This window comes from Ammospiza caudacuta, chromosome 32 (genome assembly GCF_027887145.1).
Source record: "Ammospiza caudacuta isolate bAmmCau1 chromosome 32, bAmmCau1.pri, whole genome shotgun sequence".
NCBI classification, from domain to species: Eukaryota; Metazoa; Chordata; class Aves; order Passeriformes; family Passerellidae; genus Ammospiza; species Ammospiza caudacuta.
The window spans coordinates 2,695,873-2,713,175 of record NC_080624.1 but is presented as its reverse complement, the minus strand read 5'-3'; the positions used below and the strand labels follow the sequence as shown (position 1 = coordinate 2,713,175).

The 17,303-nt window shown below is 62.6% G+C and overlaps 1 protein-coding gene across 1 annotated transcript; it reads right to left on the bottom strand.

The window, feature by feature from the left end:
• Positions 1 to 1,967: 1,967 nt before the first annotated feature.
• On the bottom strand, positions 1,968 to 17,038 carry LOC131569950 (selenide, water dikinase 2-like). The gene is made up of 8 exons (XM_058822281.1): positions 16,819 to 17,038; positions 14,296 to 14,399; positions 11,911 to 12,018; positions 9,140 to 9,294; positions 7,876 to 7,966; positions 6,969 to 7,068; positions 5,969 to 6,181; positions 1,968 to 3,550 (listed from the first exon to the last, which is right to left on the bottom strand). The coding sequence occupies exons 1-8, from the start codon at positions 17,036 to 17,038 to the stop codon at positions 3,315 to 3,317; spliced, it is 1,227 nt and encodes a 408-aa protein (XP_058678264.1). The 3' UTR covers positions 1,968 to 3,314.
• Positions 17,039 to 17,303: the final 265 nt, after the last annotated feature.

Below are 17,303 nucleotides of genomic sequence, written 5' to 3'. Positions count from 1 at the left end.
ACAGCCCCCCCTGAACCCCAAAAACAGGCCCAGAAACAGCCCCCCCTGCACCCCAAAACCAGCTTCATAAACACCCCAAAACAGCCCCGGGGGAACCCCAAAAACAGTCCCACAAACACCCCAAAAACAGCTCCCGGGGTACCCCAAAATCATCCCTGGAGGCACCCTAAAAACATCCCCGGGGGTGCCCCCAAAACAGCCCCACAACCACCCCAAATCATTCCCAAGGGCACCCCAAAAACCAGCCCAGAAACACCCCAAAAACAGCCCCGAGGGAACTCCAAAACCAACCCCACAAACCCCCTGCACCCCAAAAACAGCTCCGAGGACACCCCAAAATCACCCCCGGGGGAGCCCCAAAACCACCCCCAGCCTGCCCCAAAAACAGCCCCGGGGCACCCCAAAATCAGCCCCACAAACACCCCAAAATCGCCCCCCGAGGGGCACCCTACAAACAGCCTCCTTGGCACCCCTTAAACAACCCCTCAAGCACCCCAAAATCACCCCAGGGCACCCGAAAACCACCCCAAAGACATCCCCAGGGGTACCCCAAAATCATCCCCGGGGGTGCCCCAAAACCCTCTGGGAGCCTCAACCCAGGGGGGGACCCCAAAACCCCCCAAAAACCCCAAAAGTTCCTCTGGGAATTCCCTCTCTGGATCCACGGCAGGGATTGGATCAGGTTGGGGGGGACACCCCAAAAATCCCCCCACTGAAACCCCAAAAACCTCCCATGGAACCCCCAAAATCCTCCTGGGGAACCCCAAAAGTCCCCTGGAGCCTCAACCTGGGGTTTGGGACCCCAAAAAACCCCAAATGTTCCTCTGGGAATTCCCTCTCTGGGTCCACGGCAGGGACTGGATCAGGTTGGGGGGGACACCCCAAAAATCCCCCCATTGAAACCCCAAAAACCCCCCATGGAACCCCCAAACCCTCCATGGAACCCCCAAATCTCCCTGGGGGCCACAATCCAGGGGGGACCCCAAAACCCCCCAAAAACCCCAAAAGTTCTTCTGGGAATCTCCTCTCTGGATCCACGGCAGGGATTGGATCATTTTGGGGGGGAGCCCCAAAAAACCCCCCCCATGGAACCCCCAAAATCCCCAATGGAACCCCAAAATCCTCCTGGGAGCCACAACCCAGGGGCGACCCCAAAAAACCCCAAAAGTTCCTGTGGGAATTCCCTCTCTGGATCCACAGCACGGATTGGATCAGGTGGGGGGGACACCCCAAAAATCCCCCCATTGAAACCCCAAAAACCCCCCATGGAACCCCCAAAACCCCCCATGGAACCCCCAAAATCCCCAATGGAACCCCCAAAATCCTCCTGGGGAACCCCAAAACTCCCCTGGAGCCTCAACCTGGGGTTTGGGACCCCAAAAAACCCCAAATGTTCCTCTGGGAATCTCCCTGGATCCACATCATGAACTGGATTTGGTGGGGGGGGGGAGCACCCCAAAATCCCCCCCAATGCCCCCCAATGGAACCCCCAAAACCCCCCCAGATATTTGGGGGCCCCCTCCCCTCAATAAAGAGCCCCAGGTTTGTCTGAAATCTCCTTTATCGCCCCATTTCTGGGGTTCCCCCAGCCCCCCCTCACTGAGGGGGGGTCTCGGCCCCTCCCCACCCCCACGGGGGGTTTTGGGGGGGGGCGTCACGCGGGGGGGGGTTTGGGGGGGCTCGGGGGGGGCCGCGCCCGCTGCTCATCGGGCACAGCCCATGGGGGGACGGGGGGATCCTGGAGGGACCCCAAAAATGGGGGGGGGGGGGGGATTTGGGGGTCCCTCGTCGTGCAGAGCTGGGGCAGGACTGGGGGAGCCCCCCAGGGGATTTTGGGGTGCCCTGGAAGGGGGGGGTTTGGCCAAAATGGGGGGGGCTTGGATGGGGTTTTGGGGGGTTTTGACCCAAAATGAGGGGATTTAATGGGATTTTTTGGGGGGGGGGGGGGTTTGACCTAAACTGGGAGACTTTAATGGGATTTTTTTGGGGGGGTTCGACCCAATTTGGGGGAACTTTAATGGGATTTTTTGGGGGGCATTGATCTGAATTTCGGGGGGACTTTATTTAGGTTTTTTTTGGGGGGCGTTTGACCCAAACTGGGGGGACTTTAATGGGATTTTTGGTGGGGTTTGAACCAATTTGGGGAGATTTTGATGGGATTTTTTTGGGGGGGGGAGAGGGGTTGACCTGAATTTTGGGGAGACTTTAATGGGATTTTTTTGGGGGGTTTGACCCAAACTGGGGGAACTTTAATGGGATTTTGGGGGGGTTTGACCCAAAATGAGGGGATTTAATGGGATTTTGGGGGGGTTTGACCTGAATTTGGGGGAACTTTAATGGGATTATTTTGGGGGTTTGACACAAACTGGGGGAACTTTAATGGGATTATTTTGGGGTGTTTGACCCAATTTGGGGGAACTTTAATGGGATTATTTTGGGGTGTTTGACCCAATTTGGGGGAACTTTAATGGGATGGGATTATTTTGGGGGTTTGACCCAATTTGGGGGGGACCTTAATGGGATTTTTTGAGGGGGGATTGACTCAAAACTGGGGGGACTTTAATGGGATTTTTTGGGGTGTTTGACCCAATTTGGGGGAACTTTAATGGGACTTTTTTAGAGGGATGGACCTGAATTTTGGGGGGACTTTATTGGGATTATTTTGGGGGGCTGGATCCAAAATGAGGGGACTCTGATGGGATTTTCTGGGGGGGATTGACCTGAATTTTGAGGCAGCTTTGATGGGATTTTGGTGAGGAGGGGTTGATGGGATTTTTTGGAGATTTTTGGGGATTTCGGGGTTTTCTTTGGGGTCTCTCCCTAGCAGGGGGCTCTGACCCAGCTTTGGGGTTTTCTTTGGGATCCCTTCACCGGGAGCTGTGTCGGGGTTGGGATTTCCCCCAATTTGGGGATTTTTGGGGTCTCTCTGACCCAACTTTGGGGATTTCTGGGGTCTCTCCCCTAGCAGGGCGTTTGAGATGGATCTGACCCAACTTTGGGCTTTTCTTTGGGGTCTCTCTGGGGCGACTCTGACCCAACTTTGGGGTCTCTCTGACCCAATTTAGGGGATTTTTGGGGTCTCTCTGACTCACCTTCGGGGATTTTTGGAGTCTCTCTGAGCCAACTTTGGGCATTTTTGGGGTCTCTCCCTAGCAGGGGGCTCAGGATGGATCTGACCCAAATTTGGGCATTTTTGGGGTCTCTGTGATGTGACTCTGCCCCACCTTTGGGGGTTTTTGGGGTCTCTCTGCCCCACCTTTGGGGTTTCTTTGGGGGTCTCTCTGCCCCACCTTTGGGCGTTTCTGGGGTGTCCCCTAGCAGGGGCCCCGGGGGGGCTCCGGGGAGGGGCTGCCGGGGCTCTCGGGGTTCTGGGGGGCCCCTCGGGGGGGCACCTCGATCACCCGGGGTTTGTCGATGACCCGGGCGCCGCGGGGCCCCTTCTCCACCACGCCCACGATCCAGGCCTGGAGCCCCGGGCCCCGCCCTGGAGCCTTCAGCTCCGCGCAGAACCGGGCGGCCTGGGCGCGGGGCAGCACCACCAGCAAACCCCCTGCAAAATAAACAGGGTGTCACCCCAAAACAGCCCGAATATACCCCAAAAACATCCTAAAAATATCCTAGCAAACCCCCTGCAAAATAAACAGGGTGTCACCCCAAAAACATCCCGAATATACCCCAAAAATACCCCAAAAATACCCCAAACACGGCCCTGCCCCGGCCGGCGCCTTCAGCTCCGCGCAGAACGGGCGGCCTGGGCGCGGGGCAGCACCACCAGGAGCCCTCCTGTGGGAATAAACGTCCCAAAAATATCCCAAAAACACCCTAAACACAGCCCAAACACAGCCCAGAGCCGGGCGGCCTGGGCGCGGGGCAGCACCACCAATAAACCTCCTGTGGGAATAAATGGGAATGTCACCCCATAAACACCCCAAAAATATCCCAAAAACATCCTGAAAACATTTGAAACAGCCCCCAGAACTGGGCAGCTTGAGCGCGGGGCAGGAGCACCAGGAGCCCTCCTGTGGGAATAAACGGGAATGTCACCCCGAAAACATCCCAAAAATACCCCAAAATACCCCAAAATACCCCAAACACCCCCCAGAACCGCACGGCCTGGGCAGGGGCAGCACCGCCAGCAGCTCTCCTGTGAATAAACAGGGGGTGTGACCCCATAAACATCCCAAACATATCCCAAAAATATCCTAAAAACATCCTAAACGCACCCCAAAAATACCCCAGAGCCAGGGCAGCACCACGTGCAGCCCCCCCTAAGGGAACAGAGGGGTGTCACCCCAAAAAGATCCAAAACACACCCCAAAAATACCCCAAAAACATCCTAAAAATACCCCAAACACACCCCAAAACCCTCCCAAACACACTCCAAAAACCGCCCAAATACAATGAAAGACCCCAAGACCACCCCAAGACCACCCCAAAACACCAACCCCCCCCCCAACCACCCCATTTCCGGGGTCCCCAATCCCATTTTCCCACTCCCAAACCCCACTATCAGCGCTCCCAATCTCAATTTTGGGGTCCCCAATCCTGGTTTTGGGGCTCCCCTGGCTGTCCCCTGCAGCAGTGTCCCCAGTCCCACTCCAAGTGTCCCCAGAGCCATTCCCAGTGTCCCCAGAGCCATTCCCAGTGTCCCCACTCCCATTTTTGGGGTTCCCAATGCCACTCCCAGTGTCCCCACTCCCACTCCCAGTGTCCCCAGTGCCATTCTCAGTGCCCCCAATCCCACTCCCAGTGTCCCCAGTCCCACACCCAGTATCCCCAATCCCATTCCCAGTATCCCCAATCCCATTCCGTGTCCCAGTGCCATTCCCAGTGTCCCCAATCCCACTCCCAGTGCCCCCAGTGCCATTCCCAGTGTCCCCAGAGCCACTCCCAGTGTCCCCACTCCCATTCCCAGTGTCCCCAGAGCCACTCCCAGTGTCCCCAGAGCCATTCCCAGTGTCCCCAGTGCCATTCTCAGTGCCCCCAATCCCACTCCCAGTGCCCCCAGTGCCACTCCCAGTGTCCCCAGAGCCATTCCCAGTGTCCCAGTGCCATTCCCAGTGTCCCCAGAGCCATTCCCAGTGTCCCCAGAGCCACTCCCAGTGTCCCCACTCCCATTCCCAGTGCCCCCAGTGCCACTCCCAGTGTCCCCAGAGCCATTCCCAGTGTCCCCAGAGCCATTCCCAGTGTCCCCAATCCTATTCCCAGTGTCCCCAGAGCCATTCCCAGTGTCCCCAGAGCTATTCCCAGTGTCCCCAATCCCACTCCCAGTGTCCCCAGTCCCACACCCAGTATCCCCAATCCCATTCCCAGTATCCCCAATCCCATTCCGTGTCCCAGTGCCATTCCCAGTGTCCCCAGAGCCACTCCCAGTGTCCCCAGTCCCACTTCCAGTGTCCCCACTCCCATTCCCAGTGTCCCCAGTGCCATTCCCAGTGTCCCCAGTGCCATTCCCAGTGTCCCCAGTCCCACTCCCAGTGTCCCCAATCCCATTCCCAGTGTCCCCAGAGCCATTCCCAGTGTCCCCAATCCCATTCCCAGTGTCCCCAGTGCCATTCCCAGTGTCCCCAGTCCCACTCCCAGTGTCCCCAATCCCATTCCCAGTGTCCCCAGTGCCACTCCCAGTGTCCCCACTCCCATTCCCAGTGTCCCCAGTGCCATTCCCAGTGTCCCCAGTCCCATTCCCAGTGTCCCCAGTCCCACTCCCAGTGTCCCCAATCCCATTCCCAGTGTCCCCAGAGCCATTCCCAGTGTCCCCAATCCCATTCCCAGTGTCCCCAGTGCCATTCCCAGTGTCCCCAGTCCCACTCCCAGTGTCCCCAATCCCATTCCCAGTGTCCCCAGTGCCACTCCCAGTGTCCCCACTCCCATTCCCAGTGTCCCCAGTGCCATTCCCAGTGTCCCCAGTCCCATTCCCAGTGCCCCCAATCCCATTCCCAGTGTCCCCAGAGCCATTTTGGTGCCATACCCGATGTCTCGGGGGCCGTGCCCTGCAGCAGCGCCCCCCGGCCCCCGCAGGCGCGGCTCACGGCCGCCATGCCGGCGATGATGGGCAGGTTGTGGATGACGAAGGCCACGTCCAGGCGTTGCTGCTCCGCCAGCGCCCGCGCGTGCCCCAGCACCCCGAAGCCCGTCACGTCCGTGGCTGCGTGCGCCCCGAAGGCGCGCATGAGCCCGGCGGCTGGGACAGGGACAGGGACAGGGACAGCTCAGGGGACAGGGACAGGGACAGCATGAGCCTGGCGGCTGGGGACAGGGACAGGGACAGCTCAGGGGACAGGGACAGGGACAGCATGAGCCTGGCGGCTGGGGACAGGGACAGCATGAGCCCGGCAGCTGGGGACAGGGACAGCATGAGCCCGGCAGCTGGGGACAGGGACAGGGACAGGGACAGGGACAGCTCAGGGGACAGGGACAGCATGAGGCCAGCGGCTGGGGACAGGGACAGGGACAGGGGACAGGGGACAGGGACAGGCACAGGGGACAGGGACAGCATGAGGCCGGCAGTTGGGGACAGGGACAGCTCAGGGGACAGGGACAGGGACAGCATGAGTCCTGCTGCTGGCGACAGGGACAGGAGGGCTCAGGGGACATCTGGAGCGGCTCTGGGAACATCTGGGGCGGCTTTGGGTTCCCTGAGGTGCCTTTGGGGACATCTGGGGTGGCTTTAGAGACCTCATGACTTTGGGGCCACCCTGGTGGCTTTGGGAGCCCCTCTGGGGTGGCCCTTATCCCTCAGTGTCCCCCCAGTGTCCCCCTGGGGTGACCCTTGTCCCCAGTGTCCCTCTGGGGTGTCCCCAGTGTCTCCCCGGGTGTCCCTTGTCCCCAGTGTACCCCTGGTGTGTCCCCCTCGGGTGTCCCCAGCGTCCCCCGGATGCCCCTTGTTCCCCTGGGCTGTTCCCTGTCCCCAGCGTCCCTCTGGGGTGTCCCTTGTCCCCAGTGTCCCCCGGGTGTCCCCTGTCCCTCACCGGTGCGGTTCAGGGTGGCCATGCTGGCCACGGCCTCCTGGTACGCCAGCTCCACCTCCTCACGGCTCACCACCAGCTTGATCTTGTTCCAGCGCTCGGGCTGCGGGGACAGCGTCAGGGACACCTTGGGGACACTGGGGACAGCGTCAGGGACAGCGGGGACAGGGTCAGGGACAGCATCAGGGACAGCGGGGACAGCGCGGGGACACCTTGGGGACACTGGGGACAGCGTCAGGGACTCCATGGGGACAGGGTCAGGGACACTGAAGGGACAGCAAGAACACCATGGGGACAGAGTCGGGGACAGCGTCAGGGACACCATGGGGACAGTGGGGACAGTGTGGGGACGGTGCCAGGGACAGCAGGGACACCATGGGGACAGCATAAGAGACAGCGGGGACAGTGGGGACACCATGGGGGACAGCATCAGGGACGGGGTTAGGGACAGTGGGGACACCATCAGGGACACTGAGGGGACACCCTGGGGACATCATGGAGGCACCATGGGGGCAGCATCAGGGACACTGACGGGACAGGATCAGGGATAGTCGGGACAGCATCAAAGACAGCGTCAGGGACAGCGGGGACACGATGGGGACAGCATCAGGAACACCCTGGGGACAGAGTCAGGGACAGGGGACAGCAGGGGACAGGGTCAGGGACACCCTGGGGACAGCCCTGCAGCACTCAGGGCCCCTTTGGGGACATCAGGGGTGGCTCAGGGACACCCAGGGGAGAGCTCCCTCCCTCAGGGACATCAGGGGTGGCTTTGGGGTCCCCTGGGGACACCTCAGGGGTTTCAGTCCCATTGTGCCCCCCTTGGGGACACCTGGGTGTGCCCAAACCTGTCTGAGGTGTCCCCGGGGCACAGGGCTGGCCCTGTCCCCCTGTCCCCGGCGTCACTCACCATGTCCAGCCACTGGTGGGCGGTGACAGCCATGTGTGTCCCCAAGGGCTTGGTCAGCACCAGCACGTCCCCGGGCACGGCGCTGTCCGGCCTGGCCAGGGATGGGGTCAGTGTGGGACACGCCCTGGGGCCACCCCATGTCCCCAAACCCATGTCCCAAACCCCGCCCCCATTGCCCCAAACCTGTCCTCATGCTCCTAAACCCCGCCCAATGTCCCAAACCTCCGCCCCATGTACCCAAACCCAGCTCCATGTCCCAACCCCCACCCTGATCTTCTCAAATCCCATCCTATCTCCTCAAACCCCTCCCCATGTCCCAAACCCCGCCCCCATGTCCCCAAACCCCGCCCCATGTCCCCAAATTCTGCCCCCATGTCCTCAAACCCTGCCCCCATGTCCCCAAACCCCGCCCCCATGTCCTCAAACCCCACCCCCATATCCCAAACCCCGCCCCCATGTCCCAAACCCCACCCCCATGTCCCAAACCCCACCCCCATGTTCCAAGCTCCACCTCATTACCCCAAACCCCGCCCCCAAGTCCCCAAACCCCGCCCCCAAGTCCCAAAAACATCAATGATTGACAGGAGGCAGTGATCCCTGCACCAATGACTGACAGCTGGCACTGGCCCCACCCATCACACAATGATTGACAGGATGCAGTGGCCCCACCCACCACACAATGATTGCCAGGATGCAGTGACCCCACCCATCACACCGATGATTGACAGGAGGCAGTGGACCCAATCAACACAGCAATAATTGACAGATAGTGGCCCCACCCATCCACAAATGATTGACTGGAGACAGTGGCCCCACCCACTCCAATGACAAGAGGCAGTGGCCCCACCCACCATACAATGATTGACAGGTGGCAGTGGCCCCGCCCACACCAATGATTGACAGGTGGCAGTGATCCTGCCCATCACACCATGACTGACAGGTGGCTGTGGCCCCACCCACCACATGACGATTGACAGGAGGCCACCACACCATGACTGACAGGCCATGGCCCCACCCATCACACAATGATTGACAGGCCACGGCGCCACCCATCACACCATGATTGACACAACATGGCCCCACCCATCACACAATGATTGACAGGCCATGGCCCCACCCATCACACAATGATTGACAGGCCATGGCCCCACCCATCACACCATGATTGACACAACATGGCCCCACCCATCACACCATGATTGACAGGCCACGGCCCCACCCATCACACCATGATTGACAGGCCACGGCCCCACCCGTGCCTCACATGATGAACTCGCTGGATTGGCAGACGGCGGTGGCCACGCCCCCCACGATGACCCAGGGGTTGAGCACGGTCTGTCCCCCTGTCACCGACGTCCCCCCGTCCTCGGCCGCGTCCCGGAAGCCCTGGATGATCAGCGGCATCACCTTGTCCCTCTCCTGGGGGGACACCAACGGCACTGTCACCCCCCGCGTCACTGCCACCCCGTGTGCCCTGAAACCCCCCACAGTGTCACTGTCACCCCCAGGTCACTGACACCCCGTGTGCCCTGAAACCCCCCACAGTGTCACTGTCACCCCCAGGTCACTGACACCCCCGCAGTTGACCCCTCAAACCACCCCCGGGTCATTGTCACTCTCTGTGTCCCCCGAAACCACCCTGGGTCACTGTCACCCTGTGTCACTGTTACCCCGTGTCCCCTGAAACCACCCCTGTGTCACTGTCACTCTCTGTGTCCCCTCAAATCATCCCCGGTCACCGTCACCCCCTGTATCACTGTCACCGCCTGTGTCCCCTGAAACCACCCCTGTGTCACTGTCACCCCTGTGTCACTGTCACCTTCTGCGTCCCCTCAAATCACCCCCGGGTCACTGTCACCCCTGTGTCACTGTCACCCCCTGTGTGCCCTGAAACCACCCCGGGTCACTGTCACCGCCTCAGTGTCCCCTGTGACCTCCACAGTGTCCTTGTCCCCTGCAATGTCCCTGTCACCCCACAATGTCCCTGTCACCGCCACAGTGTCCCTGTCACCCCCTCACTGTCCCATCACCTTCTGGGTCCCTGTCACTCCCTCAGTGTCCCAACACTGCCCTCAGTGTCCCTGTCACCCCCCATGTCCCTGTGTCCCCCTGTCCCTGCCATCTCGTCACTCAGCAGCATCAGGACATTGTCACACCTGGGCTATGTCCCTGTGTCCCCCCCATGTCCCCCTGTCACTGTCACCTTGTCACTCAGCAGCACCAGGACATTGTCACACTCTGCCACCCCCGTGTCCCTGTGTCAACCACATGTCCCCGTGTTGCTGTCACCTCATCACTCCTGCCCTGGCTGACACTCAGCAGCACCAGGACATTGTCACACTCTGTCACCCCCATGTCCCCTGTCCCCCCTGTGTCTCCCTGTCCGTGTCACCTCATCGCTCAGCAGCATCAGGACATTGTCACACCTGGGCTATGTCCCTGTGTCCCCCCCATGTCCCCCTGTCACTGTCACCTCGTCGGTCACGCGCTGGCTGACACTCAGCAGCACCAGAACATTGTCACACTCTGTCCCCCCCATGTCCCTGTGTCACCCCCGTGTCCCTGTGGCTGTCACCTCGTCGGTCACGCGCTGGCTGACGCTCAGCAGCATCAGGACATTGTCACACTCTGTCCCCCCCATGTCCCTGTCCCCTCTGTGTCTCCCTGTCAGTGTCACCTCCTCGCTCAGCAGCACCAGGACATTGTCACACTCTGTCACCCCCGTGTCCCTGTGTCACCCCCATATCCCCCTGTCACTGTCACCTCGTCGCTCATGCGCTGGCTGACGCTCAGCAGCATCAGGACATTGTCACACTCTGTCACCCCCGTGTCCCCCTGTCCCTGTCACCTCGTCGCTCAGCAGCACCAGGACATTGTCACACCCAGGGTGTGTCCCCTGTCACGCCCTGTCCCCCCCACGTCCCCCTGTCACTGTCACCTCGTTGCTCATGCCCTGGCTGACACTCAGCAGCATCAGGACGTTGTCACACTGTCACGCCCATGTCCCCTGTCCCCCGTGTGTCTCCCTGTCCGTGTCACCTCATCGCTCAGCAGCACCAGGACATTGTCACACTCTGTCACCCCCGTGTCCCTGTGTCACCCCCATATCCCCCTGTCACTGTCACCTCCTCACTCATGCGCTGGCTGACGCTCAGCAGCACCAGGACATTGTCACACCCAGGGTGTGTCCCCATGTCCCTGTGTCCCAACCATGTCCCCCTGTCACTGTCACCTCCTCACTCATGCGCTGGCTGACGCTCAGCAGCACCAGGACATTGTCACACGCAGGGTGTATCCCCATGTCCCTGTGTCCCCCCCAAGTCCCCCTGTCACCTCGTCCCTCAGCAGTACCAGGACATTGTCACACCCAGGCTGTGTCCCCCCCATGTCCCCCTGTCCCTGTCACCTTGTCACTCGGCAGCACCAGGACACTGTCACACTGTCACCCCCATGTCCCCTGTCCCCCCTGTGTCCCCCTGTCCGTGTCACCTCATCGCTCAGCAGCATCAGGACGTTGTCACACCCAGGGTGTGTCCCCTGTCCCCCCCATGTCCCCCTGTCCCTGTCACCTCCTCACTCATGCGCTGGCTGACGCTCAGCAGCATCAGGACATTGTCACACTCTGTCCCCCCCATGTCCCTGTGTCACCCCCATATCCCCCTGTCACTGTCACCTCCTCGCTCATGCGCTGGCTGACGCTCAACAGCACCAGGACATTGTCACACCCAGGGTGTGTCCCCATGTCCCTGTGTCCCAACCATGTCCCCCTGTCCCTGTCACCTCGTCACTCATGCGCTGGCTGATGCTCAGCAGCACCAGGACATTGTCACCCCCTGTCACCCCCATGTCCCCCTGTCCCTGTCACCTCGTCACTCATGCGCTGGCTGATGCTCAGCAGCACCAGGACATTGTCACCCCCTGTCACCCCCATGTCCCCCTGTCCCTGTCACCTCGTCACTCATGCGCTGGCTGACGCTCAGCAGCACCAGGACATTGTCACACTTTGTCCCCCCCATGTCCCCCTGTGGCTGTCACCTCGTCGCTCATGCGCTGGCTGACGCTCAGCAGCATCAGGACGTTGTCACACTCTGTCACCCCCATGGCGTACAGGTCACTCAGCACGTTGGCGCAGGCGATGCGGCCCTGCAACGGGACAGGGGGTTTGGGGGGGCAGGGATGGCACTGGGGGGCCCAGAATGGGATTGGGGGGCCCAGAATGGGATTGGGGGGTTCCGGGACAGGATTGGGGGACCCAAAATGGGGTTGGGGGGGTCAGGGACAGGATTAGGGGGCCCAAAATGGGGTTGGGGGGGGTCAGGGATGGGACTGGGGGGCCCAAAATGGGATTTGAGGGGGGACAGCGGGCCCAAGGTGGGATTTTGGGGGCCCAAAATGGGGTTTGGGGGGCCCTAGGTGGGATTTGGGGGGGTCTGGGAAAGGACTGGAGGGCCCAAAATAGGATTTGGGGGGCCCAGGACAGGACTGGGGGCCCAGAATGGGATTTGAGGGGTCCAGGACAGGATTGGATTGGATTGGGGCCCAAAATGGGATTGGAGCACCCAAAATGGGATTTGGGGGGCCCAAAATGGGACTGGGGGCCCCCAAAATGGGATTGGAGCATCCAAAATGGGATTGGGGGGCCCCAAATGAGGTTTGGGGGGGTCCAACATGGGATTTGGGGGGGTCCAGGACAGGATTAGGGGGCCCAAAATGGGATTGGGGGGGTCTGGGACAGGATTGGGGGGCCCAAAATGGGATTTGGGGGGTCTGGGACTGGATTGGGGGGCCCAAAATGGGGTTTGGGGGGTCTGGGACTGGATTGGGGGGCTCAAAATGGGGTTTGGGGGGTCTGGGACTGGATTGGGGGGCCCAAAATGGGGTTTGGGGGGTCTGGGACTGGATTGGGGGGCTCAAAATGGGGTTTGGGGGGGGGCAGGACAGGACTGGGGGATCCTGATGGAGTTTGGGGGGCCCAAAATGGGATTTGGGGGCCCCAGAATAGAATTGAGGGATCTTGATGGTGTTTGGGGGGGTGTGGGAGAGGATTGGGGGTCCCAAAATGGGATTTGGGGGGCTCAAGGTGGAATCTCAGGGGGCCCAGGACAGGATAGGGGAACCCCAATGGTATTTGGGGGGTCTGGGACTGGATTGGGGGGCCCAAAATGGGGTTTGGGGGGGGTTGGGGACAGGAATGGGGGAGCCAAAATTGGATTTGGGGGGCTCAGAATGGAATTTGGGGGACCCAAAATGGGGTTTGGGGGGGTCTGGGACAGGAATGGGGGGCCCAAAATGGGGTTTGGGGCGTCTGGGACTGGATTGGGGGGCCCAAAATGGGGTTTGGGGGGGTTGGGGACAGGACTGGGGGTGCCAAAATTGGATTTGGGGGGCTCAGAATGGAATTTGGGGGACCCAAAATGGGGTTTGGGGAGCCCCAGGTGGGATCTGGGGGAGTCCAGGACAGGATTGGGGGACCCCGATGGTGTTTGGGGGGGTCGGGGAGAGGATTGGGGGACCCCGATGGTGTTTGGGGGGCCCAAGGTGGGATCTGGAGGGACCCAGGACAGGATTGGGGGACCCCGATGGTGTTTGGGGGGGGCCCAGGACAGGACTGGGGGACCCCGATGGTGCTTGGGGGTCCCAAACCAGGATTTGGGGTACCCAGGACAGGACTGGGGGACCCCGATGGTGTTTGGGGAGCCCAAGGTGGAGTTTGGGGGGGTCTTGAAATCAAATCTGGGGAGGTCCAAAGGGGATTTTTGGGGTCCCCAGGTGGGATTTGAGGTCCCCAGGGAAATTTGGGGTCCCCAGGTGGGATTTGGGGTATCCACAGGGGATTCGGGGTGCCCAGGGTGGGATTTGGGGTTTCCCAAGAGTCCTGATGGGGTCTGGGGGGTCCCAGAGGGGGTTTTGGGGTGCAGGGGTATCTCTGGTGTCCCAGAGGTGTTTTGGGGGTCCCAGAGGGTGTTTTTGGGGTGCAGGGGGTATTTATGGGGTCGCAGAGGGGTTTTGGGGTGCAGGGAGTATTTATGGGGTCCTGGGGGGTGTGTTGGGGTCCCAGGGGGGGTTTTGGGGTGCAGGGGTATGTCTGGGGTTCCAGAGGAGGTTTTTGGGGTTCCAGAGCAGGTTTTTGGGGTTTCAGAGGAGGTTTTTGGGGTGCAGGGGTATGTCTGGTGTCCCAGAGGTGTTTTGGGGTCCCGGGGGGGGTTTTGGGGTGCAGGGCTATCTCCAGTGTCCCAGAGGTGTTTTTGGGGTCCTTGGGGGGTTTTGGGGTGCAGGGGTATGTCTGGTGTCCCAGAGGTGTTTTTGGGGTTCCAGAGGAGGTTTTTGGGGTGCAGGGGTATCTCTGGGGTTCCAGAGGTGTTTTTGGGGTCCCGGGGGGGTTTTGGGGTGCAGGGGTATCTCTGGGGGTTTTTGGGGTACCATCATGTAGGGGTCATCGATGATGGGGTAGAAGAAGTCGGTGGTCTGCACCAGCGAGAGCCCCCCGTGCCTCAGCGGGATCACACACGAGTCCAGCCCGATGCCTGCGGGCACAGCGGGCACTGAGATCGGGGGCACCGAGAGCTCAGGGGGGCACCGAGAGCTCAGGGGGGCACCGAGAGCTCAGGGGGGCACCGAGAGCTCAGGGGGGCACCGAGCCCCTGGGGGGCACAAGGGGGGCGTGGAGTTCTTAGGGGAGACACCAAGCCTGTCATGGGGGGCACAAGGTGGGCACCGAGCACGCAGGGGGGCACCGAGCCCTCAGAGGGGGGCACCAGGGGGGCACTGAGCCATCAGTGGGGCACAGAGCCCTCGGGGGGGGCACAATAGGGGCACTGAGCCCATCATGGCGGGCACAAGGGGGGCACCGAGCCGTCGGGGGGGGCACTGAGAGCTACGGGGGGGCACAAGGGGGGCACCACGCGCTCAGGGGGGCACTGAGCACATAATGGGGGGCACCAGTGGGGGACACTGAGCCATCAGGAGGGGCAACAGGGGGGCACCACGTGCTCGGGGGGGCACTGAGCCCATCATGGGAGGCACAAGAGGGGCACCGAGCCATCAGGGGGGCACCGAGAGCTCAGGTGGGGCACAAGGGGGGCACTGAGCCATCGAGGGGGCATGAAGGGCTGCACTGGGCCCTCGGGGTGGGCACCAAACCCATCACGGGGGCACTAGCAGTGCACCAAGCGCTTATGGGGGGCACTGAGCCCACCAGGGGGGCACAAGGGGGGCACCAAGCCCATCACAGGGGACATGAAGAGGGCACAGAGCCCATCATGGGGGGCACTGAGTGCTCGGGGCCGGGGGGCAGCTCACCAGGGGGCACAAGGGGGGCACCACGTGCTCAGGAGGGGCACTGAGCCATCAGGGGGGCACTGAGCCATTGGAGGGGCACTGAGCCATCGGGGGGGCACTGAGCCATCAGGGGGGCACTGAGCCCATCATGGGGGCACTGAGCCCATCAGGGGGGGCACTGAGCCCATCATGGGGGCACTGAGCCCATCAGGGGGGGCACTGAGCCCATCATGGGGGCACTGAGCCCATCAGGGGGGCACTGAGCCCATCAGGGGGGGCACTGAGCCATCGGGGGGGCACTGAGCCATTGGAGGGGCACTGAGCCATCGGGGGGGCACTGAGCCCATCATGGGGGGCACTGAGCCCATCAGGGGGGCACTGAGCCATCGGGGGGGCACTGAGCCCATCATGGGGGGCACTGAGCCATCGGGGGGGCACTGAGCTTATCATGGGGGGCACTAAGCCCATCATGGGGGCACTGAGCCCATCATGGGGGCACTGAGCCCATCATGAGGGGCACTGAGCCATCGGGGGGGCACTGAGCCATCGGGGTAGCACAAAGGCCACCAGGGGGGCACGAGGTGGGCCCGCAGCCCCAGCTGGCAGCACAGCCCCCGCCGGGCATGGATGGGGACGGAACGCGGGTCGTGTCGGGAGGGGGACCCGGATCCGGGGGGGCCGCGCCCCTCCCCGGGGCCCTTCCCCGCCCGCCCCTCCCCTCCCCCCCCGCGCCCTTTGCCCCCTCCCGCTCTCGCCGGGCCACCTTTGCCCCGGGTCCCCGCCACGTGCCCGAGCAGCCCCGGCCTGTCCCTGTGAGGGCTCCCCCAAAGCCCCTCAGTGCCCCCGAGCCCCCCAAAGCCCACCCAGAGCCCCCCCAAACCCCTCAGCTCCCCCGCCATGGGCCCTGAGCTCCCCCGGCCCTCCTGAGCCCCCCAAACCCCTGAGCGCCCCCTCTGAGGGCTCCCCCAAGCCCCTGAGCGCCCCCGAGCGCTTCTGGTTCCGCCTGAGCCCCTCAAAACCCCTGAGCGCCCCCTCCGAAGGCTCCCCCAAACCCCTCAGAGGCCCCGAGCCCGCCCGGTGCCCTCCTGGTTCCCCCTGAGGTCCCCAAACCCCTCAGCGCCCCCTGTGAGGGCTCCCCCAAACCCCTCAGCGCCTCCGAGCCCTCCCAGAGCCCCTCAGTGTCCCCACCATGGTCCTGAGCCCGCCTGGCTCCCCCTGAGCCCCCCAAACCCCTCAGCGCCCCCTCTGAGGGCTCCACCAAACCCCTGGGAACCCTCAGCGTCCCCGCCGTGTCCCTGAGCCCGCCCCGAGCCCTCCTGAGCCCCCACAAACCCCTCAGAGCCCCCTCCGAAGGCTCCCCCCAAACCCCTCAGTGCCCCCGAGCCCTCCCGGAGCCCTCCTGGCTCCTCCTGGGCCCTCCTGGCTCCCCCTGAGATCCCAAAGCCCCTCAGCGCCGCCGATCCCGCCCGGAACTCTCCTGGCTCCCCAAACTCCTCAGCGCTCCCTCTGAGGGCTCCCCCAAACCCCTCAGAGCCCGCCCCGAGCCCTCCTGGCTCCCCCAAGCCCCCCGTCCGAGGGCTCCCCGAGCCCCTCAGGCTCCCTCAGCCGCACCCCCGCTCTCCCCCCAGAGCCCCCTCAGCCCTCCCGGGCTCTCCCCACTCTCACCCAGCGCCGGGGCCCCGCCGCTCTCCGCTTCCTGCCCTTCCCCTCCGCCTCCTCCTCCCGGGCGCTGCCCTTCCAGTCCCGCCAGGAGCTTGAGCAGCGTCTCCTGCGGGACTTTGCAGCCTCAGCCGCGCAGCTCGCCGTAGGCCGTGAGGCGCCAGCCCGGGTCCAGCCCCAGCGCCGCCGGGTCCCAGCGCCGCGACCCGCCCGCCACCGCCGCCATCTTGGAGTGAACCGGCCCGCCGAGCGCCGGCTCCGCCGATTGGCTGAGGGGCTGCCGACGGCCGGCGCTGATTGGGCGAGGCGTGAGGGACGCGGGCGGGGATTGGTGGGTTTGGAGAGGAAGGAGGTGGTGCGAGTGCTGGGCGGGGCCTAAGGGGGGGTGTGAGAGGTGAGGAGAGCGGCGATTGGTCTGTGGGCGAAGGAGGCGTGGCTTACGGGGAGAGAGGAGGAAACAGCGCGAGTCGGCGGCGGGAAGCGCGCGAGGC